The sequence below is a fragment of the Poecilia latipinna genome, unplaced genomic scaffold, assembly GCF_001443285.1.
Source record: "Poecilia latipinna isolate Pla-1442-1.1 unplaced genomic scaffold, P_latipinna-1.0 Scaffold2143, whole genome shotgun sequence".
Taxonomy (NCBI): domain Eukaryota; kingdom Metazoa; phylum Chordata; class Actinopteri; order Cyprinodontiformes; family Poeciliidae; genus Poecilia; species Poecilia latipinna.
The window spans coordinates 29010-53796 of NW_015114759.1; the positions used below are offsets into that span (position 1 = coordinate 29010).

Consider the following 24787-nt stretch of genomic DNA (forward strand, 5'->3'; position numbering starts at 1 on the left):
TCTAAGTACAATTTTACTCAAGTTAATGAGATGTGGCTGTACATTCTTTGGAACTTTTTGGCCAAATCGTTTTCTTTTGGCTCTCCATTCATCGATCCAGACAGTATTTGTACCTGCTTCTCCTTTCAGTGGATAAAGTTTAGATGAACATTTAGAAGCAAAACAAACAATCACTGCAATTTGCGAATGACAGCCTTTGAAATCACATGGGGTTTAATTACATCAATTAATTTGTTTAGCCTTCATACATTAAATCATATTCACTCTAAATGCTCATGACTCACGTAGGGGCTGATATTAAAGAGCTCCAAACATTGTACCCATTTTAAGGCTCTGTGCTTGCTCTCCTCCTCTCATACATCAGCTCACAAGTGACATGGGGGACCGCTGCCAGTGTGGGGAGATGAATGTTTTTTCAGCTTGTGCACATGGCCTGATCTGTCTTGCTTCAGCTTCTCTTACATCATGGCACGTGCCTCGGGGTTTTTTTCTCTTCAGAGCAGCTCTGTATTTAGGGTGTGATTTACACTCAAACATACACACACACACACACACACACACACACACACACACACACACACACACACACACGCACCGCTTGGGAATGTTCCTCTGCTTCAAATTGCAAGCAGTATTATCATCTTCCTACACTTCAATGTGCCTTTAAGGATAGCATTCAGGGAGGGAAGTGGAAAAAAAAAAACCTCATGAAAGCAACCATATAAAAGACAAAAATGGACAGAAAAACAGACCAAGGCCAGGGAATAATTTATATTAAATTATATTCGCCTGAAGATATTTATTTTTTATTCTTAGCTTGTCCTCCATTTCACTGATGCCATTTTAATCTGCAGCTCAGCAGCCCTTTAAGTCTGGCAGTCGACGCCCTACGGATTCGTCAAAGAAGGATCCACCTGCAGAGGGGAGGAGAACTGAGAGCTGTCGTTTATTTCAGCCTTTCTCTTTCTCTGTCTTTGTTCTCAGGTTGTTAGAGAACTCGCTGCTCAACGCAGAAGTGAAGGAAGGAGAGATTCTGCCTCCTACCATTCAGAGGCTGATGAAAGGATACAACAAGTATCTCAGGCCTTTCTTTGACAGTAAGGAAGCAGCACAGACATGCAGATGTGGAAATGACAAAACAGTCAGAGGATGGTGGTGTAATGGAGAATGGGAGGAGTTCAAATTGTAGAATTGTGCTTGCATGTCCTTGCTGAATATTTCATGCCTCCATTCATACACTCAAATGTAATTGAATTCTTTGAAATCCAGGTGTAAAGAAAAGAGAATGCATTAAAACGGAAACACGCAGAGAAAGGTTCTGGCTTTGCAGATAAAAATGTTTGAAATGATTTAAAGGGGCAGCTTTATGTAAAAATTTATTTTATTTTTTTATTTTTTAACTTTGCGTTATAATATTATTCCCTCATCAAAATCATACCTGGAGTTTTGCCTTGGTCTTTTCATGCATGTTTGAGAAATCCTTTAATCTCTATTGGCAACCAATGGGACTCTCTCTTCTCCTTCAGACTAGCCAGCAGCAATTAGCAAACATCTGGTGGAACTGAGCATCTACTTATTATATGAATTACCTCTGAGAGCATCACTGGTAGGATGGTTATTAAAGGGTTAACAGAGGAGCTATGTTGTGATGACTTCCTGAAGGCGAAGTTTCAGACAGAGCAGCAGCTTCCCACAATTTCAAGGTGTTAAATTACAAAGTCATATTTTAAGTCATATTTGATATATGTAGCATTTTTACGACAACTGAAGTTAACATAGTTACTTGATTGTGCTATAAAATGTCTGTAGAAAACATAAAAATGCCCTTTCAAAATAAATGTTATTTATTAAAGAAGCATTATCAGATACTTAAAACTTTAAATAACTCCAACCTTTAATTTTAGTTAATTTGTTCAGCATAATTTCTGGCAGTCCCACATTAATAATGCAGCCTCTTCAGCCAATAAGGCAGCACTTAGGCCTTTTCTACAGCATTTCACAATGTTGGCCCAATAAGGTTGGAGCATAAAAGGAGTAAAATCTTTGGCCCTTATGTTTGGCACAATCTCTAGATGATCCAGAGTTCTGGTTACTCTCTCCTCTTCAACTCGCAAAGCAAGTTTTCTACAGGATTTGGGTCTGTGGACTAAGAGAATCTTGGCAAAAAGTAAATTTTATATCCACTGAACCATTTCTATGTTGATTTGACTCATAAGCTAAGCGATCTAGCCATGAACCACTAACAGTTTACTGTTAACATCCACCAAACTAAAACTAATCAAACTAAAAAATACATTTTAAAAATTCTTACACTAGATTTATTTTTATAAATTATTGGGGTTCCCTACTGGTTTTTCTTCTGGGATTTTGTTAAATAACTATTATGTCTTAGCACAGATTTTTTTGTGTGTGTGTGTGTGTGTGTGTGACTTTAGACCATAATTGAGCTTTTAGGCATTGACTAAATCTCAAATTATTTTGCTAATTAGTGAAATAAAATTTTACAAACCTGTCATCAGTAGCTCCAGATGTTATATTTGCCTGGTAGGAAAAACAAATCTGAAGTAAAAATGAGTGTGAACGTCCAGGGGAATAATGAGATTCACTGTAGGTCTTTCTATTGTATTATTATTTTTAGCCCTGATAAAACAGCACCAGATCACTGCTGTTTTCTCCTACCAAGATAAAAGCTCTGCAGCAAATTGACCGATACTGCAGAGCCTGTTAATACAAACACAAATAACATTGTGATAATGAAAATATTCATTAATCTAGCAGTAAGTTTTCATGTAATTGTGCTTTAAAAATTAACATTTTCACTGATAGTTGGCATCTCAGATAGAAAAAGAAGACATATTTGCAAATAACTTCTAAGTCTAAATAGACCAGGATTTTTGGAAGCAGTTTCTATTTTGACACTATAGACTTGGCATATTTGTTCTTGTATGTTTCATGGCCTTCTCTTTGAAGACCATAATAATGTACCACTATCATTCAAACACATTTGACAGAAACACTTGCAAACCCGTCGACATGTTAATGTCAGTGTTGTGTAAATGTGTAGTAACAGTTTTATCTTTGTTTTTGAGATGGTCCTGTGACGGTGGGAATGAGTTTGGACATCGCTAGCATTGACACCATTTCTGAGATCAACATGGTAAGATACTCACTCTTACATTTGATGGATTGTTGTGGATATTGTTGTTTTGTGTTTTGTTTCACTGCGTCGTAAATTAAATTAACTGCAATAAACCAACAAAGTGTTGAATCCACAGTGCTGGCTCTTTTTAGATTTAAGATATCAGTATTTTCACATTGTGGATTAAAATAACATTTTTGCTTTCAAACCAACTATAACAATGACATTTATGCAAAAATCAAGACTACACTGAGTCTAATTAAGGGGGCCACTACCACACTTGTACAAATGTATAAATGGATAGATGGATTTAGAAAAAGATCCGTTGTGAATATTTTAATTACTTGATACATTAATATTTAAGGTAAAATGAAATAGCTAAAAGTCCCATGGTATAGGAGCTGCAGATGTTTACAGTTCGGGTGGAATAATCTCTTGACAGTACAACTATCACTTGAGCACTCCCCTAATCTGGGATTTATGGAAGACTGGCAGGAAGAAAACCATTGTTAAAATAAAGCTGTGAAAGTCCTATTTTCAGTTTGCTGCAAGCCATGTAGGGGACACAGCAAAGTTTGTGGGATAAAATGCTCTGTTCAGATAAAACTCTGTTCAGACATGCAAAATTATATGTGTGCTGAAGAAAAAAAAACTCATAGAAACATGATGTCACTCTGGACACACCATGCCCTTCATAAAACTATAGACTGTATCTGAAGGCTACCTTGCAACAAGCAGCGCTAAGCATACAGAGCCACACTGCAATAGTTTACGTCAAAGCGTATATTCATGTGTTAAAATGACCCAGTCCAAGTTCAGACTCACATTGCATTGAAAATATGTTGCATGGTTTGAATATGGTTGTTCTAAGATCCAATCTGACACTGAATTGTTTTGCAAGAGAAAAATAAATTGATCAAATATGCTGTAAGTGGGGCTGAACAGATATGAAAACTACAATTTTCAGATTTCCGTCTGTTAAATAAAAAAGAAAAAGGAAATATTGCATCATTCCCTTTAGTTATATGAAGTAATCATGTTTGGCACTCTGAGTGTTTTGCACAGAAAGTCAGTCTTGTTTTTCAAAAACAAGACTGAGCAGACCTGCTGATTTGAGGCCCTGCTGTGCATAATTGTGGCCCCAGGCACAGAGGGGCCTCCAGGAACCGATTTCATCCACACAAATCAAGCAGCCAACATGACTGCCAGCCTGTTATTGACATGCCTGTTAAAAGTGTCTGATGAACTTGTTCTCCCAATTCCTGCAGGACTACACAGCCACCATATTCCTCCGCCAGCGCTGGACGGATGAGCGCTTGGTGTTTGAGGGCAACAAGAGCCTGAGCCTCGACGGGCGCCTGGTGGAGCTTCTCTGGGTGCCGGACACTTTTATTGTTGACTCCAAAAAATCCTTCCTGCATGATATCACAGTGGAGAACAGACTGATCCGCATCTTCCCCAATGGGACCGTCCTTTATGCTCTGAGGTGGGCTAACAAAGAAGCATTGTTGGTCATTCGTTTTGTTTCGATTTTTCTTCTTCTTCTTCTTCTTCTTCTTCTGCTCCAGCAGATAATAGAAAAGTAGGCCAGGGAATCAAGAAGAAACAGGCTGGGGGAGGAAGCGTGGGCTGAATTTGAGATAATGTGATTGCAACGCTGGGAGTTATATCACACTATTACTCGACTATTGGATTGTCTGAGTCCACAAGCTCTTGATGTGTGGATAGTGTGAGCATCACCAAGTCCAGTTTGGATGTGTAGCGCAGATATTGTGCTGTATGAACGACACGCCTTTGGCAGTTTGTGCCATTCTTATTAAATATTCTCAGCCAAGTACACATGATGCTCATTTTCCAGTTATATTTGATGTGTGAGTGTCAACGCGACAGTCATGATGCTCTGAATGGGAGAAAGAAAGTACACCATGTTCCTATTTCTAGAGTCTTATGTTTCAAGAAATGCTAAAAGAAATAATCTGATTATTTGAATTCGGCTTCAATTCTACACTTTGATTAGTGACTATAAACACGAAGGGACTAGGAGAAAACTATTGACTGAAAAATAAGTACAATGTTTATTTTAGGAGTTGCTGTGTAGTTCAGTTTAAATCCAATAAGAGCATTTTATTTTTCTTCCAGTATCTTTCTGAAAAGATGTACTTAGTTTCACAAGAAGCTTTTTCCTTTTGCCTTAGTTTAATTTATAATTATACTGAAAACACATGGTGAGTTTTTAGTTACTGGAGGTTAGATTTAAATAAGAACTTTGTTTGTTATTCTCTGATACTTAAACCAGGAGAATCTTAAAGGGATGTACTTTCTATTTCCCAACACTGCAGATATAGAAATTATCAATGAAATGCAACAGCTATGACTTCAGTTTTGACTCAGACATACATGTTTTAAATAGATGGAAAACAAACCATGCCAAAACAGGGTTGGATGGTGAGTATTAGTGTGTGTGTTTGGATGGTTTACCCAGGTGTCTCAACATTGTCCCTGTGTGCAACAAGCCTTATCTTCAAAAACAGAAAACGTGAACTTTCCCCGTCAAAGTTTTGATCAGTGTTTTCATTCTTAAGACCCGTGTGCATTGAGGACAAGATGACTCCATTTGAAGGCTGATCGATGCTCGTCTCCCTCTGGTTGGCTCTGACTTTATGGGCCGTTGCTTTTACACAGGAATTGGTGCTCTCGCTGCACCGCAGTGTGACACAGGGAGCGTTGAGGGAAAAGCACTCAACAGGACCAGCTAAAATAAAACAAGCAAAAGAAAAAAAGGAAAAGGAAGTCAGGAGAAGCATGGCAACCTCAGGGGATTCAAGCTGTGAAAGGGGACAGAGCGAGGTGAGAAATGTATGATGCTGGAGGAAAAAGGAAGAAAGGACAGCTATGCTGAGTGTTTCACTGCTGGCCAGGAGGGAAAGAGCTACAAGTGTCAGAGTGACTGTAGTGAATCTCCCAGCAGTTTAAAGGATTTTAACAAGGCCCCTTTTTTAGATCATGTATGTCCTTTTATATGTTGTGGTAAGATACTGACAAACATCAAGTTAAAGATGACCAAGTTTCATCACAATAAAACCTTATGATGGGACATGGATGATGAAAGCTAGAGTCAAAGTGAAGAAGTGGTTTGCAGTGGGAATAGCAGAAAGTTTCTCTGTAATCACTGATTAACGCTGCCACTTACTGGTCCGTCCTTCATTGCAGTAACAGAATTTTGCTCTGAACAATTTACAAAAATCTAATAAGCTGAAAGATTATCATAATAAAAAAGTTGCTTTTAATCAACATGGTGGGTGTTAATAACTTATAAATCTATTAATAACATATTGTTATATAAATAACATCGCTCATTGTTGTAAAAAGCTTGGTCGAGCTTTTTACATGCTCTGTTAACATTCTCCTGTCTTTTCCATTTTAAGGGTATTTAGTCTCTCTTTCAGTTATTTTTTATTTTTTATTTTTATTTTTTTTTTTTACCAATTTTGGCAATTAAAAGTTTCTAAACATCTTGGCCAAAGGAAGAAAAAAATCCCTTTAAACCATGTGGATCGTTGTAGGTTTCAAAAAAGACAATAAGATGATTTAATAAAAATATTGATGTATTTTAAGGCTTTTTTCACATCATTACCAGAGATGCCAGGACCTGCAGAGGGCGCTGTGTCTGAATGCAGTTATTTCTGGAGGAAAAGATGAAAAGTGAAGGCCTCCAGATATGATGCGTCATGGCTGCATTATGTCATCCATCGCAGTGTCTCTCCACGCCTGATAATTACAGATCTAATTAGCTGTATAACATCTCTGTGGTAACATATTGATAAATGCCAGAGGAATCCCTAATGTGGCTGTTATGAATAATGTGATCTGCTTGTTACTGTTATATAATTAGGATCAATTTGGTACTTCTGTGTTTTTTTTTTTTTTATTAATGTGCTGTAAAATTACATTTTGCTTTGAATTTGATACAATTTGCTAAAACGCCATGGGATTCATTTCTCATTCATTGCATCTCATACGTTTCATGTTCTGTGGTAAGAATGAGAGCCTTTGATGAGTTTATCACTGATCAGTGACGCCAACTGTCATCCCTTCAAATGTAAATATGGATTCTAATAAGGGAAAAAAACATTATTCTTTTTCTTCAGGATCACCACCACTGTGGCGTGCAACATGGATCTGACGAAGTACCCAATGGACAAGCAGACCTGCACGTTACAACTAGAGAGCTGTAAGACACTTCACTCTTTGTTAAGAACATTTGAGCCATGCTCCTGGAGCCAGGGGCAGAGAGTTGGTGGGTGGGTGTGATTTCAAGTGAATGTGATCAAAACGAGGGATCAGACACATCACTTTCTCTCATCTTCTACATTGCTTGCAAAAGCAAGTGCAATCTTTGCCTGTGTGTGTGCAAAAAAAACAACAAAACACTGATGTCACAGTGCATCAGAAGCTGGGACATTTTAGGTAAAAATGGAATAATCTGTTTGGCACTGGAACAGCCGACTCTGATTAAAAAGAAAACACACAAACACAAAGCCAGAGGGTTGTGCTTGAAAATTATCTACTTTGTTAGTGAAGAGTTGCTGAGTAGAAAAAGTACAAGCTGCACACTTTCTGTGAAGCCTTAGGAACCCTTTAAACCTTGACAGAGCGTGAGGCTTTTATATTACTTTAACACGGATAAAGCACAAACAGTGTCTATCCAGCCACACCTTCGCTGCCTTGCAGCAGAGTGCGTTCTCACACTTTGTCTTGTTTCAAACACAAACCTCAATGTATTTCACTCAGGCTTTCTGTGACAGACCAAACAAAGAACATAATCCTCCATAAGTGGAACCATCAGTAGACACGGTTTTGAAACTTCTGAAAGTATGGGATGCATTTCTGTGTTCGGCTCCGCTTTGTGCTGATAGCCTCACATGTCATACGGTGCTTCCCCGTCCTCCGCCTTAGAGACAAGTCGAGGAGGGAGCTGAGTGTAGAGCTGCTTCGTCTCTGCACCAAGCATAGCATGGCGCTGTGGGGCTGGTGTGCATAAATGCATAATTTTTAATTTATGCATTTTGCATGAGAGCCAGAAAGTTGTGTATTCATATCATATAAAAACACCTTCTTTCATGTTTTGGTGTGAAATAAGCATACCAACTCTAGAATAAAAGCGGAAGTCATGTAAGAAGTTGTATTGGTTTCTACAGTGAAATGTGTCCTGAACCAACACAGGCTGAAAAGCCACTCTGAGTGGAAGAAGCCATTACTTCAGAAGCAGCACAAGAAGCTGGATTAAAGTTTGCCAATGTGCTCAGGCATAAATTATTTTCTTTGGTTGCACCATCATGCAACCTACGATCCAACATATACAGTTCTAAAAGCAATTCTACCTCATATTTGTGAAATATCTGTAAACTTCTGAATTTGAAGAAAGTTTTATTCTGCAAAAACACAAATTCTTACCAAGTGTTTCTGGTCTGGTTTGCAGTTCAATTACCTTAGTACATGAGTATATTTTAAGTCAGTAATTTATTAATATTGATGGAAAACTATTAGTTGTAAATGTCTTGTTATGAGTGAAATAATCTGCCTGTGGAACTGGCACTTTATTCAATGCTAAGAAATTATTTACTTAAAACAAGCTCTTAAATCTTGCTGAAAAGTTACTAGCAAGTTAGTTTATTATTTTTCAGGTGTGCAAACATACTTGGTAAAATTTTGCAGAATAACAATTCTTGAAAAAAAAATCTTCCCCTTATTATTCTAACATTTACCAAAATAAAAAATCAAATTTTTTACCCTAACTGCTTTATAACAGGAACAGTTTGGTCTAATTGTATTTGTCTGTATATTATATATGTTTTTTGGGGTCATGAATAAAGTAAAGAGTACCTAAAATAAAAAAGTTGTTATAATTGAAAGAAGGTTTATTCTTTGGTGACATTGTGGATATAAACATGTTTTACATCTTCCTCCACTTTCTATTCCCAGCTTGCTTTAGTTTTTTTGTTTTTGTTTTTTTCTGTAAAATGACAGCCAGCCAGACTAGGCTCAGTCTGATCCCTGCCAGAAGCCAACCAAACCCTCAGCTCCACACAAAACCTTTACCTCAAGCTCCAGGGCCACTTAGCTGACAGAAAGACATTTTAAGGATAAAGTCAGGTAACTGAGAGGTGGGTTCTTCCTCTGGACCCTCAATAATTCTTGGCTAAATATCTCTTTCTTATCTTTTCCTCCCTCAGTTCTGTTTCTATCCCTTCCTGATGTTCAGTTTCGGTTCTGTATCACATCCTGTCCTCCTCTAGCTGTCCCGGTGTCTCTTTATGAAAATGTATATCCAAGGATTTATTTCTTTTAAAGCCGTGCCAGAATTGGATCCTCTGCGCAGGAGGGAGCTTTAAAGGCAGTGCTGTTGTGGGAGTGTGTGGGGTGTTTAAATTAGGATGCAGTAAAATATTTAGTGCTTCTTGGCAGCAATAGACATTAACAAATGCCATTCTTTTGTAGAGCTTGAAATAAAATGTCGGTGCTGGATGCCACCTTTGGCAAAGTCTGTTGTTAGAATGTGGAACCGAAGGGCCGACTTTTCCATGTCAACGTTTAACTTCCTGTGTCGTGCCAGCGCTGCAGGTCAGAAAACTGATCAGTTCTTCCTTTAAGAACCTCGGTTAGAGACAAAACTGATTTGTTGAAGGCATCAAAGTCAACCGTACCCCACATTTAACTGCTCATCAGTCCATGACTTTAGATTAAGTAAGGTGAAGACCCTCGCCACACATGAAATGCTGAGGAACCAAGTTCATCAACAGACCAACTGGCTTCAGCTTCATCTTTTCATATGGGTTGGTTCAGGGTGAACAGTGAGAAATGAAGCATCATTTCTGACAGGGGATTGCAGGGGTCCAAACTACGGTTCTTATTCTCTTACTCCCTCTGCAGACACATTTGGAAAATGCATCTGAGACTTTTAACCTCATTAAATGAGCAAGTCTGGCTTTTAGAACTGAAAATCAACCACATGATGGTTCCTATAACCTTACAATATTAGACGCATATGCTGCTACAGTAAACCCTTTCACACATGACTGTGTTCTCTTTGATCATCAGATTTTTTCAGGCCTTCTTTGAGCAATAATTAATCGGGTTATCTCAGTTGCGCTGTCTGCATGCCTTGTCTGTTTGTGTTATGGTACGAGGTAAGAGTGATGCTCCTCACCAGGATCTTGTTGCACTTTTTTGTTATCTTCTTTGATTAAGTGAAGGAACAGAAGTACATGCATGAGCATCCCTTTGAACGTTTCCACACTCTGTCACATCACAACCACAAACTCCAATGCTTGTATGTTATTTAAATTTCAGGAAAGAGATCATCACAGGGGAATTCACAGTTGTAAAGTAGAAGAAAAAGTGCACAATATATTTAAAGAACTAAAAAAAATAAAAATAAATCTGAAAAGTGTGGCATGCATGTCTATTTAATACCCCAGGATTCAGTGCTTGCAGAGCCATGTTAAAGGGTATTTCTCTGCTTTGCATTTCTACAGACTAAACTTTTTTTCTTTCTTGTCTTTACAAAAAAGCTGAAACTGAGTCAGATTGGAATCAGTGTTGCAATAATTTGTATAGCATTTTAAGTCATGTTTTGGTCTGAACTTTGACTAGGACATTCTGAAACATGAATATCCTTTCATCTAAATCATTCCAGTGCAGTTTAGGATTATGGAAATGTAAACTTCCACCTGACCAGCTGCTAATGTAAGACGTGATGTTGCTTTAAAAGTTTTGAACTCTCATGGATTCACTTTTAAATGTTAAATGGAGGTCTGCTGTTTCAGAACTTCACTTTGCTTCCCTCCAACGTCTTTCTTGTTGCAGATATTTAGCATTATGCCTAGTTTGCCAGGCCCCCACTGTGAAGCTCCATTCCTAAACAACCGAGTCTTAATAAGATCAGAACATTGCACAGCTATTAGCCATTAACATTCCCTGCTGTTTCTCTCATTGCCACTTTAGGCTTTAGCAAAGGAAACATCAGTTATTCTGTTGCTGTAAAATCCACATCTGTAGCACTGATTTAATGCTCATGTCTCCATGTTCCACGTTTCAAAAGGAACTGCAGTTATTTAGGTGCGTATAAACAAATTCTTCCACATTACAAAGTGCAAACCAACATATTTATTTATTTATGTGAATTTAAGAAAGAGACATTTGATGATGTGATATTCCAGCTCAGACATAACAACACAGATACCCTATGAATAAAATGAAGAACCACGTCACACATTGTTGCCAAAAAGATGAACAATAAAGTCATAAAACAAAGAATAAAAACAAGGGATTAAAAAATGGTCTGGCTACATTCTATAGACACACAAACTTGAAAGAAAAGATTTAATCTCTTTGCTCTTTTTCAGGGGGCTACAACATCAACGATGTCATGTTTTACTGGACCCGAGGAAATGAGTCTGTCAGCGGTTTAGACACCCTGCAACTGGCTCAGTACACCGTGGAGGACCACTACACATCTGTCTCAGAAGCTATCTACGAAACAGGTGAGAAGGGAGACAACATATCTGACTAATGTTTGAGTTTGGTTTAAAAGAAGGGCCTTATCTTTGAATATTTTGAATTATATCACTTAGGTAAGTTTTTCTAAACTTCTTCTAAACTCAACTGTGCTTTAAATTGGCATCTACATTCTTTCTTTCATGGCTGTTTCTTAATTTTTCTCTCGTCTCTTGAAGGCCATTACCCGAGGCTGGTTTTCCACTTCGAGCTGAAAAGGAGCATTCTCTATTTCATCCTGGAGACGTATGTCCCCTCCAGCCTGCTGGTGGTCCTCTCATGGGTGTCCTTCTGGATTTCCTTATCCTCTGTTCCGGCTCGAATTTGCATAGGTATTCATCAAATCTGACTCGAGAATATTTTTCTATTATGTCTGACAATTTTCCAGCCAAACAAAAATCTTTCATGATATTTTGAACTGTTGTTTTAATTAAAAACTAACTTATGACAAAAAATGTGATGAGGAACTTCTTTGAACTCCCACCGTTCAGGAGTTTGTGAATCACGTTGCAGCTTAGACATACAACTTATTTTGACTCTGGGCGTTGCAGCTCCTCTTCAGGCAGTCCACAGCCCATCTTGAGTGAGTGAAAGGCAGTGGCTGGATGGATGAATTGCAGATGCATTCAGGTCAAATCTTGGTTTAAGTTTGAGCTCAAAGATCTAAATTGATTCTGTTTGAGCTAAGCATTGCAACCCTGAAACCCACCTGACTGCTCTCATTCTAACCTTTAAAAGCTGACAGAATATTAATCATCGGAGCACATGACAGTCAGCTGAATCTTTCATGATGTCTGTTGGTCCTCGTTCCCTGGGAATTGTTGGTGTTATATTTTAGGGAATTTCATTCAATTTCTTTTACTGTAGTCGTGCTATTTGAAATTTTATGGCCCTGTAAAAAATAAACTTTACACAAGGTTTATTTTTTTCTCGTTATTGAACATGATCCAGATGAACAGCTGAAGGTTGGGGAAGTGGGATGGATCCATCACAATCAAGCCAATTTTCAATCCGTCTTGCTTGTTTGCTATAATGAGCTAAATTATCTGTTTAATGTTTCATCCACTGACCACCTTAATTCTCTTTAACACTTTGTAAATTGTCCAATTTGCAGAGTTTAGACAATTAAACTATAATTACCATAATCCTTTCATGATTGAGTGTTGACCAGACACTATAGAATATCTCTATGCAATCATGGGAAAATGTATAACTGCTAAACACCAGATGCGTTTTGTAGACGCCATCGCTTTCTGCCACTCCGTCATAAACATTTCATCAGTATAAATAGATAATTAAAATTTTAAAATTAAACTTTTATAAATTAATTTGAGTTTACTTATTCAGGAACATTAACTCCATAAAACTCCAATGTACCAGATTTAGCCCCTGGCTTTTTTTTTTTCTTACATTTGACTGAAACTTTTACAGCGTTGGTGTTAAATTTATTGCATATTTTAAAAAGAAAAACTGCGCACCAGTAGTTACCAGTTAGTTTTCTGTGAAACGCAAATTCTAGCGCAAACTAGAAAAAAAAAACATTGTGTAGACATTTTTCTAAACAAATCTATACTCATTGCTTTTAGAATAAATCTATAAGGTAATAAATGTGGAAAGAGTAAGGACAGTTAATGCTTTCAGATGTGATACTGAGTGGTTTTCAGAAACCTTCAGACCAACGTTTTAGTCATTAAAAGAGAATTCATTTAGTTTTGGCTGTTAGAATTTTGGGGGCTTGAATCAACCATTGAACATGTTTACCACATATCTCTACAGACCAATGCTGGTTTTATTGTTTGACAGGAGTGACCACAGTCCTGACTATGACCACCCTGATGATGGGAGCGCGGACGTCGCTGCCCAATGCCAACTGCTTCATCAAGGCCATCGACGTCTACTTGGGAATCTGCTTCAGCTTCATCTTTGGAGCGCTTATTGAGTACGCCGTGGCCCACTTCTGCACGCTAACTCATGCTGATGCTCACATGCTGATGGTGAGACTCTGCTGTATGTTTAAAAACTTTGTTGTTAATGTTCAAAATCATACAACACCGTCTACAGTTATTGGCACTAAACTTTTAATTTCACTTTTTGAAGCAGTGGTGAGAACGATATCTCACATTAAAAAATAATTGGGACAAAATGAAAATAGCAATAGCTTATGGCACCTTTGCTGTTTCTTTTTGCACAATCTTTCGACATCATCCAGACTGCTGGGTCGTCACTTGAACTCTTGTATCTTCAGCTCACCATCATCTCAGGCGGCTGAGATGATGGTGGAAAAATTGTAATTGGTAATTGGCCCAACTGAACAGCGATTTGCTCAGAAACTATCTTAATCTGACTTTACCGAAGCATTTAGGAAGCTCAGGAAACATTCGTTTTGTTGTATGTTTGAAAGGTTTAAAGACTTTTATACATCTTTACTGCGGTAATAAATGTGATTCTAGTCATTCTGTTTGCCATAATGATGATCATCTTTGTTGTAATAGTCATGTTTACCGCTTATCAAGTTTCTAATCCACCTGACCTTTGTCCTGCAGTACGGCCACCACATGTACGACATGGACGACGAAATGAACGGCATCATCACCACCATTTCCACTCACTCCAGCAGAGCCAAGAGACGCAAGGAGCCCGCCGTCACCTCGCCGCCGGCGCCTGCCTCGGCAGAACTCAGCGTCAGCCCCTCCAGTCCTTCAGGCAGTGAGCCCAAGCCTGAAGTGTCCCCTCCAGAACCCACCAACTGGTGCCTCACCACTCTTGCCACACTGCGCAAAATCCTCCGCTTTATAAGCTGCTGTCACATCGAGAACCCCCACCACATAGACAACTACTCCAGAGTCACCTTCCCCCTTTCTTTCGTCATTGTCAACCTGCTCTACTGGACATATTATCTGTACTTCTAGTATCGGCTTTAGAGCGGCAGTGTGTCTCTGAGAGTGTGAGGCAAAGAGTGTATGTAGGCAAGAAGTGTATTTTACTGTATGTATGTACAGAAAGCATTAACAAGGTGTGTTCTGAGATGGGTTTATACCGTTTCTATATTTGGTTTCATAAGCAAAGTAGCAAATTCAAATGAGACCATTGGTTTTATTTATTTATTTATTTATTTATTTATTTATTTAAAAATAGAACTGCAGCTTCATTTTGAATATCAAAACAGGTGCATTTCAATAAATTAGAATATAATTGATAGCTGAAATAGCAGTCCGGTGAAAAGTATCCCCATTTACAATATAGATGCTCAATAATTGGTTTCTGCTCTTTTGCATGAACTGCTGGTTCAGTGTGGCTCAGCGTGGCAGCTGGTTGCCTTCATCTGCTCCGATTGTTGGCTCTGGTGTCGTTTGTCTTCATAGGTTCTGTATTAGGATTAGGTTAGGGTAGTTTGCTCGAAATCTAAATGAGGATCTCCATATTGTTTGTTAACAAAGGGAAGCATAAAGTGCTCTAAATGTTGATTGTTGCGCTGACGTTAGGTTTGCTAAAACAAGGTGGAACAACACCGGCAGATGCTGTTTCTTCCAAAATTAGTGGGAATTTCCACAGTCAGTTTTATGAAGAGCTCCACTAAAAAAAGGCTGCACCTTTTTTCTACTTTACTTTTTTCCTTCCACACAACTTCCCAGTAATATACTAAGATACAGAACTCAACCAACTTGATAATAATGAATTTTTATTTCTTGCAAATTAGAAGTCTTTGCCTTGATTTTCAATGCTGATATTTGTAAATTATAGCATTTTTTTCTGTCATTGGTCTGATATAATATTCAAATTTCTGAGAAATTAAATTTGGAGTTTTCATTAGGTGTAATCAAAATGAATGGAAATGACACTATATTACATGCAGGTTTTTAATGATATTTTAATTTACTTGGATTCACCTGTTTACTTTCAATTCCTGCTTTTCTAAATAAATCAGTTATTTTGCTAAAACGAAACGGCCAGCTTTAATCAGAGAACATAAGGTCTGAACAGTTTTACCAATCCAAAAGTAAGAAAAGGCTACTGCTTTCCTTCTAGTTGGGATATATTCATTTTAAGATGGAGCTGTGATTAAAGGCTTTGTGACAGATTTCACAAGGGCTGTTAGGTGAGAGCAAATTCCCACAGCACTTTGATTTTCTGCTGTGATGGACTGATCATCGATATTTTATAACTTCATCTTCTGTTTCCTGCAACATTTAGGAGGAAGTAGAGAAAAAAACAAATGACAGTTGTGAGGTGAAAAAGACCCATCATGGAGTTTGTTAAAAAAAAGAAAAAAACTCTAAAACATTCTCCAAATGGAGGATCGCTCCTGAAGGAGCTGGAAAAATCTTTTCTCTGTAACTCTGTGAGTTATTTTTTTTGCTTGCATTTTTTGTTTTTTTATTGAGAATATGAACATATATAGTGGCCTTTAGTCATTTATAAACCAATTTTATCACATTAATCATCATACAACTCTGAAGCCCTCTGTATCCACTCCCTATTAAGAAATTTCACATTCTGAATTTTATGAATACAGTACATGTTATTAAATAACATGAAACATAAAAAGAAAGTGTAAGAAATGGTTCATCCTAAAATACCAGAGGTATAAGAGAAATTATGTGGCATAAATGGTGAATAAATGTGCCAAACTGAAAAGAAACAAACCCACTTCATATGCAGATGGTACAGGATTTGTCTGGATTTCCTTTGAGATTCTGTTTCTCATGATGCAGACCTCTCCAAAATGGAAAATCTTTTAAAAAGGAGGTGTCTCAAATATGTTTCCTCCCACTGTAAACATCAAACCACTTCTGAAGTAGTAGCTAATCATAAAAAATGCTTTTTTAGGGATATTTAATTATTGTCAACACTGCCTGCTCATGTGATGCCGTGGTAAATTACAATCTTGTCTCCTGAGACTCGCCTTAAATTGAACTAGATTTTCCCACTGAGGGGGAAAAGGAAACATTATTCTCTTTATAATCAATTCTGTGGTACGAAATAAACCTGATAAATCCAGAAAAACAAACTGTTATCACCATATCATAAACTCTGTATGTAGATAGTTAAGCTTTTGCTAATTCACGCTGTGGAGTCGATGCCCACAGAGCAGGAGTAACAGATCAGACATGTGGATTTGTAGGACTGCCACACTTCAAACTACAATCAGATACGTTATTTATGCAGTATTTCTCTCTGCGGCTTCAGCAATTGTTTCTCGCTGGGTTTTGTAAAAACATAAGGTAGTAGCCAGACTTTGTGGAATGGGAATGAAATGGCCAAAATAAACAAAGAGGACAAAAGCCTCTGTGCACTGTGAAAAACAAAAACAGAACAGCATGGCATTTCTTGGTTTTCATGATTCAACTTTTACAAAGAAGGGGGAAATGCCATTCCAGTGACTGCTAACATAACCATGATGGGGCAGCAAGTGGCTACAACATCTTTATTACATTTTAAAAGCCATAAAAAGCATTCTACGTGTAGCCAGTGATTGTGTTTTTGCAGCAACTTCACAGAAATAAACAATAGGAAACCATTGTGTCCACTGAACACATCAAGGTGTAATGGTCATAACAAACTACAGGACAAAAGTACACCCTTTGTCACTGTGTGCCCACAGTTGATGTGTTGCAAAGAGGGAAATGGGGAAACAGGACCTGAGTTTATAGTGGCCTTGTGACTGGGTCAGAGCATCCAGCATCCCTGTCTGCAGTGGTCAGTCTCTATTTAAAGTGGTCCAAGGCAGGAGAAGTTGTGACTCTGTGACAGGGTCATTCATGTACAGGCTGGCCGCTAGATAGACTGGATCTATCCAACAGAAAAGACACCGCTGACCAAATTACTGATTAATTTAATACCAGTTCTCAAAGAAGCAGGCAAAAATACACAGACCCTCATGGTGTCTCCTGTCCAGTGCTGAAATAACCAACAATCTGATGAATTAAATTATCTTTCATAATCCCTGAATGGCCCAGTGAGCCTCCGTTGGCCATCTGGGGAACACAAAGCACCACGAAGCGAAAAGAAGGCAAGTTACATTAGCATGATAATGACAATGTTCTGCTGCAAAACGTCTTGGTGGATGTTACTTTGACTTTGACCCATTGTTATACACCCATCTATGGAAGCAGTGCAGTTGTCTGAATGTACCTTCTCTGTTTGAGGAACACAGCAACATGTTTGAGGTGTTGACTTGGCCTTCAAACCTCCCAAATCTAAATCCTCTGGACTGACATGAATCCTTAAAGTTGCAGCCAAGAAGGGGGAACCAGTCCAGTATTTGGCTGGTGATCATAATGATATGCCTGATGTTGTTCTCTTTGAAAGAAGAACAATTTTATCATTCTGTTAGGGAGCATAAAATATGCTATTTTTTATTTTTTAACTTTATTTTTGTTTACTTGTGACATTTCTCTTTGGGCTTTCAGTTTTCCCTCTGACTAATCTGTAATGCGGTGACCTCCACCACATTATAATCTGGACAGCAGGTGCAAAAACATAACACACCCGATTTAACAATGCCTTGGTTTGTTTGCTCGCAGGAATTTGAGCCAAAGAAGATGCTTTCATTATTGTTAGTTTTCCCTTTAGTGTCAAATGCTTAAAGTGCTTTGCTAAAAAGAATCTACCATGATTGTTTCTGTAGTCACTAGAGAATACATAACAAACCGCATGTTGTAGGCGAGCAGATGAAAACACTCACACAACAGGATTCAGTTGAACTAAGGAGATGCATGTTTATTTCTTGCCGTTTACTCAGTATTACTGTGAAAAACTGAAGGTTGGTGAATTAAAACCACAGTTCATTTTTCAAGAACTCGTTTTGGGTTTGTCATGGAGAGCTAAACTGTCAATGTACAGTCAACGACCTGCTTTAGCTCCATGGTTTTATATCTGTTTCACTGACAAACATTTCAATTCTCTCTTCTGCCTGATGTTTGATGAAAAGTAGGATCTGTTTAGTTTGTATTTTCCTTTCTGCATGGTTTTAGGTGTACCTCTTTTCCTTCTACATTCTTTTATTTTGTCTAACGTACAGAATTAGTCACTGTAAAAAGCTAATTGTGAGGACTGGGTTCGTAGAGTGCTCATTGCCAAACACGAGAGTTAAAATTTAGAAAATTTAAATTTGGTCAAATTTTCCAGGCCCTCCCACCAAACTGTGAGCGACATCTTCTCTGTGGATGTTGGAAAACATTTGCTTTTTATATTTATTATCATTATTATTACTTTGCTAAGCTAGATAAGCTTAACATATGCATGTAAATGTGGAGCCAAAGAGCCACAGCACCAAGAACACCGATCCCTCGCCGCATCGGATCCAGTCATGTTTTAAAAACACACTGAATGAACGTAGTTTTGGACGGACACGATGCTGGAGGACATCTCTGGGACAGTGGAGGGATATATTTAAAGGAAAATGGAAAACAGAGACCTTTCATGCCCCAGAGGGGGGGATCTGTCAGTTATAACTGAGGGGACAACTTTACTTCACGGGACATTTTCTTGTCAAATGTATTTATACACAGTTGTAACATCCAGTTGCTTTATCTGCTGTAAATAAACAATACCACTATGCATGTTTATCTGGTGTATGAATGTGAATAATAGCAATAAAAAGGTTTAATGTGTTATTTGTTGATGCTTTGCCAATTTTGTTTGAAGGTGTTTAAGTAGCTTTCCATCATCCAGCAGCAGCGCTAAGAGCTGAAGAACCGACTCATCCTTCAAAAAAGATGGAGATGCAGCTTGTAATTTTAATAAAGGAACATTAAAAGACTGGTAATAAACATTACTGGTTTGTTAATTTTATCGGCGAGGAGATAAGAAAAGAAAATCTGCTATTGTGCACGTCGGTTTAGAAACAAATAAAAGCAGGATGGATATTTAGTTCAGATCCTGACGAGGTGAAAGAACGATGGTCAAACGAGTGATCGTGCCATCAGTGATACATTTTTTGTTGTTTTTCCTGAATATCGCTCAATTCCAAATGCAAAGTGAGGAAGTGTCAGTACATCCCATCCCATGCTAGGAGAGACAAACACTGCTGCTCGTCTCAAAGTAACCAGTAAACAGACCAAAAGGTGGAAAAGGTTTCTGCTCGCTGAGAGACGGAGAAAACTGAATATGTGAAAACGAGCAGCTGCCTCTGACCCTCAGTCCTCCTGTCCTGATTGGACGGTCGTAGTGCTGGAAGCAAATGAACAAGATGTGGTTCGTTAACTTCCTAATCATTCTCTCTCTTTCCTTCTTTTTCTTCTTCCTCAAAATAATGTTAGGTGTTAGAATATTAGGCTATGAAATCTGTTCTTAAAAACTATGAGAGATCCTTAATCTTGTGATTTAACTTTTAATCAGTTGAGATAATAATTTGAAACCTTGATTCACTTTTCATAAAACCTCCTCTTTATCTTTGTTTTATCATCTTTCAGGCCTTTTCTGTCAGAAAGTATTTGGACAAACAGATATTAAAAAAAATATAATCCTTGATTATACTATTAATTCCTCTTGTTCTGTCCTTATACACACATGAAGTGTCATTTCTTTTAGCAATACTAAATAAATCATAATTTCATGCGTTCACCGCCTAAAGCAGCTTGTTCTTGCAGGTTTGTGGGCAAGTTAGTTGGAAAGAGTAATTAGTTGCTAATTACTGATTACTTCCCCCAAGAAAATGATCTGGTTATTTTAATAATTATTAATTTTTTAAAGTAATTAGTTATTTAATTACTCAATTAAAAAAACAATGCACAACCTGAATATACATTTCTTTCTGCATATTCAATAATTTACAATATAATCAAATTAAACTGTCTCTTTTTAAAACTTGATTTGTTTCATTCTTTTAACTTTATGCACAGTGCATCACCAAAAATTATTCTTACACAACTTTATTAAATATTTACATCTATTCTCTATGTATTCTACTATATTTTAAGAAAATCATGTCTTTCTGACGATTCCACTGTTTAAAATAAAATAACTTTTGTGTTTAAACTCCTTCGTTCAAATAGATGTAAAATACAGCAATGAAATGAAATCATTTCAATCAAAGTCTCTCCTGAATGCAATCAGGATTTTTAACATTTACGTCTTTAACAAGGTAAATGACAATGACACATGTGATTGTCTTGAGACGCTCATATGCAAAATTACAGTTTCAAAATGCAATGTTTGCGGAGAGGTAACAGTAATATAACTACCTTTTACTTACTTGACTCATTACTTGAAAACTGTAATTAGGTTACAATAATGCAATTAATTTAAATTCAAATCAATGTGCATATTCACAAAAATGTAATGCCAAGGCACTTTACACGTGAAATATGTCCAATAATAATGAAGTCAGTACAAAAAAACTGACTCATAATCAGATTCATCCTGATTTACAATCAAATATAGCCAAATGATAAAGTTTCCCTGCTTACCATAATAAATATAAATGCTGCTCATGTTGATTTTATCTTTGCTGAATGCTTCGGAAGGTAATCAGGACAAACTGATTTCAGTCTCTGCTGTTTGAGCAGCAGAGTCCCAGTGGGAGGGTCTGTGTGGGTCTCAGTTCCCTGAAGGTTTGGAGCAGAAGAAGAGATGATCTAAGATCCTCAGACACACAAAAACACACTGAATTAGTTTTAATGGGAGAGCTGTGCAAGATGCTTTCATTTAAGGATATATCAGGTCACTTTGCTCTGCCAGGCAGCAGCAGATCGCAGATTCCTCCTTTTAATGATTTCATTACCCAGCTGTACCCAGAGGATAAACTAGAGAGGAAATTGCTTAAAAATAGAAAAAAAGGGTTTATGGGCCTCAGAAAAACTCTTGCATTACTCTTTTTATTCTTTATTCCTTGATTTGCCTTACCAAAATTTTAGCATATTTACAGCTAAGGCTTGATATTTACATAGACTAAAGATGACTTTTTATCTCATTGACATTAAAGGTCATATTTAGTTTTTCAAATACATGAGTATCCTCCTGAGCATTTTCACATCCAAACTTTGAAGTATGTGGATAGCAGCTTGTGTTTTGCTGATATAGAGATGGATTTATTTAATTAAAAAGATGTTATCATGAAAAAAAGCACATTCAGTGGAAATACTGAAGAAATATCTTCAGAAATCAGCAGAGTTTGGACACGACTGTGTCTTCTGACTGAAAAATGACTTACAACCAAATTTATTACAAAAGGGCTTAAGCACAATGAAGTCAATGTTCTGGACCTTAATCTCAGTTCCATAAAAAATTAGGACAAAGCTGTAAAAATGTTCCCTACAAACCTGCCTAGATATTATTTTACAACTTAATTCTGCTTTAAATGTCGTTAATCTTTCTCTGTGGCCTTTCTCTTGTATTTTTTGGTCTTCATGATGCTTTTTATTCACTAATGTCCTCAACAAATCTCATCAGAATTAACAGAAACAAATAATTGAAATAGCTCCCCTTTAATCAAAATGTTTCGCATTTTGAGTTAAATTGTTGAGATAAAACTAACTTTTTCATATTTTCTAATTTAATGACACTCACCTGTATGTTGCTGTTCATGTTGCCATATTATAGTGGTGATTTTGTTGCGTCACAAACCATTTAACAACAGCTCACAGTGATCCCTTCAAGGCAACAGCAGGTTCCTTTAAACCCCAGCGGGGCACTGACATGTGCTGCTCTGTGTTGCCACAAGATGGCAGTATGGAATCAAGGAAGCGCCGCTGAATACACTGCAGTGCAAAGAGCTGCACAGTGCGCCACATGTTGATCCACTGAGACACAGAGAAAACAAACAAAAACTGATGGCACTGATGATATTTTTGATATCTTGAAATGTAAAAACGGTTATTCTCTGTCTTGTGGTGAGACCCCAGAAAAAAAAAAATTCTTCCAGAACAGGAACGTTTAGTTTTTAATGTTACTTAGAAACTGTGGAGTACTGACTCATTACTTTTACACATTTAGAGCACACTTAGAAAGTCCAGATAATATTTATACTCATTTAGAAACCCAGAACAGGGATTAGAACTGGGGATCTGGAGAAACTACATTAGCAGCTACTTTTTAGACTCCTATTCTTCCAACCCAGAAATTGAATTAGACCAGGTGATATTTATTTATACTTATCTACCGACCCTGGATATGAGTATCTAGTTTATTTACTTTGGATCAACATTATTAGCTTTTTCTTCTTTTGCTCTTTCGTTTGGTTTGTTATGTTGTTTGTATTTCCTTTTAATTCCTGTAAAGCGCTTTGTATTGCCTTGTTGCTGAAAACGTGCTACATAAATAAAATTACCTTTACCTAACGTTGCAGGGACAGATGGGATTCTGAAGCCAATGTTGTGAATGCAAATCTAGTAAAAAATAAAAATAAAAATGAGAAGATTGTTTAAATTAGCTTATGTACTTAGGCTAAGCATTTTCTAAATGTTCTGTTACATGAAATTAAAGAGTAGCATTAACAGAGACTATATAAAAGAGCTACTGGCGTTATATAGAAGCATTAAGAATAATTCAAATTATGGATGTTCAGATTCGTAGTCAGATTAATGCAAACTATAAGGGTTTTTTTCTTTTCAGAAATCTTTGTTCAAATCTGAATTACAGTCATTAAATCTGAACTACAGTACTGTGCACTTTTACTAGACCCCTTTTTGGATTTGTTTAAAAGAAGAAGAAAAAAATCAGCCAGAACTGCTTGATGTCTCTTGATAACTCTTCAAAACAGGAAAGACTAGAGAGCATGTCATTTAAATGACATCAAGAGGGAGCTGTGGGGCATCAAGGACTCGCTAAATGTAGCAAAAAATACATTTGCAGTCATAGAAAACATGTAGGAAAATGTGTTATAAAAGAAAAGAGGAGGGAAATATAGAACCTTTTGGTTTTTACTCATGAGTAATACATGATGGTAGCAGCATTGGGGTTTGTTTGCTTTAACTGGCACCTTAACTAAAGTGGAGGGAATTAAACAAAAGACAAATAAAAAAAGTAGACTCCAGATATTACAACGTCCCAAAGCATCCATCCAAATGAACTGAAGAATGATGACCTGACCAGAGAATGAAAGTTTGCAATCTTGAGTTCAGACCTGAATCTCACCAACTCAATGGAGGGCAGTGAGCTTTAGATGCTCTCACAATCTGACAGATTTACAACAACAAGAAAGAACGGGCAAGTTTTACTATGTCAAGATGCTGTGCTGTCATAAAAATGGTTGAATTTTCTATATTACAAAAAATCCAACACATTAACAGCAATGTGCAGACTTTTTGCATCCACTGTCAATGCATCCAGCTGCTTTTTGGCAGTTTAATTGCTAAAAAATAGAGCTACGTTTACAGAATAGAAACTAAGCATCTGGAGACAAATTCACTAAATGCTCCTTACAAAGACAGATGTAGTTTAAAGGTTGAAATGAGTCATTTGACCCATTACCTTGTATATCAATACACATTTTATGAACAATACTATTAAAACGCTATCATAGGTGGCCAGTTTGCGTAAGATGTAGAATAATTAGTACAATCAAGACTTTTTGTTTTACACTGGAACAGAGAAAGAATGCAGTGAAAATCTCACACAGTATGATGTTTAATATAGGTTTACTATAAAATAAAACAGTATAGCTGCAAAGGTTCAGGGACAAAAAGTTTTCCAAGTACCCGCAAACCATTCTGTGCGGCAGCACTTGAACTAAATGCAATTTTATGCACCTCTTAGCAGCCATTCTGTGTCAATCAGCCTTCCTTGTAATTTCCACATTTGGGCCAATGGGACATTATACTGCAAATTGAATTTCAAATCAAACCTTTTAAGCGCGTTCATTTAGCTCGCTATGTTCAAAATACTCGCCAATTTTTATCACGAGCGCCACCGCTCTCCAAACCTTGGTTTTCTCATTATCGCCTGGTTCAGATTCAACTTCACCGTTTGCTTTACAAATTGAAGTAGACCACATTTTTTTCACACCAGGCTCTGACTAATCAGAGTATAAAGCGCAGGTGTTACTAATCATATTAACCATATGTCTGTTCTATTCAGTCTGCCACTACAGCATGACAGTGAGCCAGCATGTGTTATACCTGCAGCTGCTGAAAGGACTGAAATCATCCTTCA

The 24787-nt window shown here is 37.3% G+C and overlaps 1 protein-coding gene across 1 annotated transcript in view; it reads left to right on the plus strand.

Annotated features, from left to right (window-relative positions):
• LOC106936437 (gamma-aminobutyric acid receptor subunit pi-like) overlaps positions 1-19308 on the plus strand; it is a 41755-nt gene extending 22447 nt beyond the window's left edge. Inside the window, exons 2-9 of the mRNA XM_015017446.1 lie at positions 985-1097; positions 3090-3157; positions 4408-4625; positions 7288-7370; positions 11545-11682; positions 11875-12027; positions 13499-13689; positions 14239-19308. Coding sequence (XP_014872932.1) covers positions 985-1097; positions 3090-3157; positions 4408-4625; positions 7288-7370; positions 11545-11682; positions 11875-12027; positions 13499-13689; positions 14239-14604 — 1330 coding nt within the window. The 3' untranslated portion in view covers positions 14605-19308. The remainder of the gene's footprint in view (positions 1-984; positions 1098-3089; positions 3158-4407; positions 4626-7287; positions 7371-11544; positions 11683-11874; positions 12028-13498; positions 13690-14238) is intronic.
• The last annotated feature ends 5479 nt before the right edge of the window (positions 19309-24787 follow it).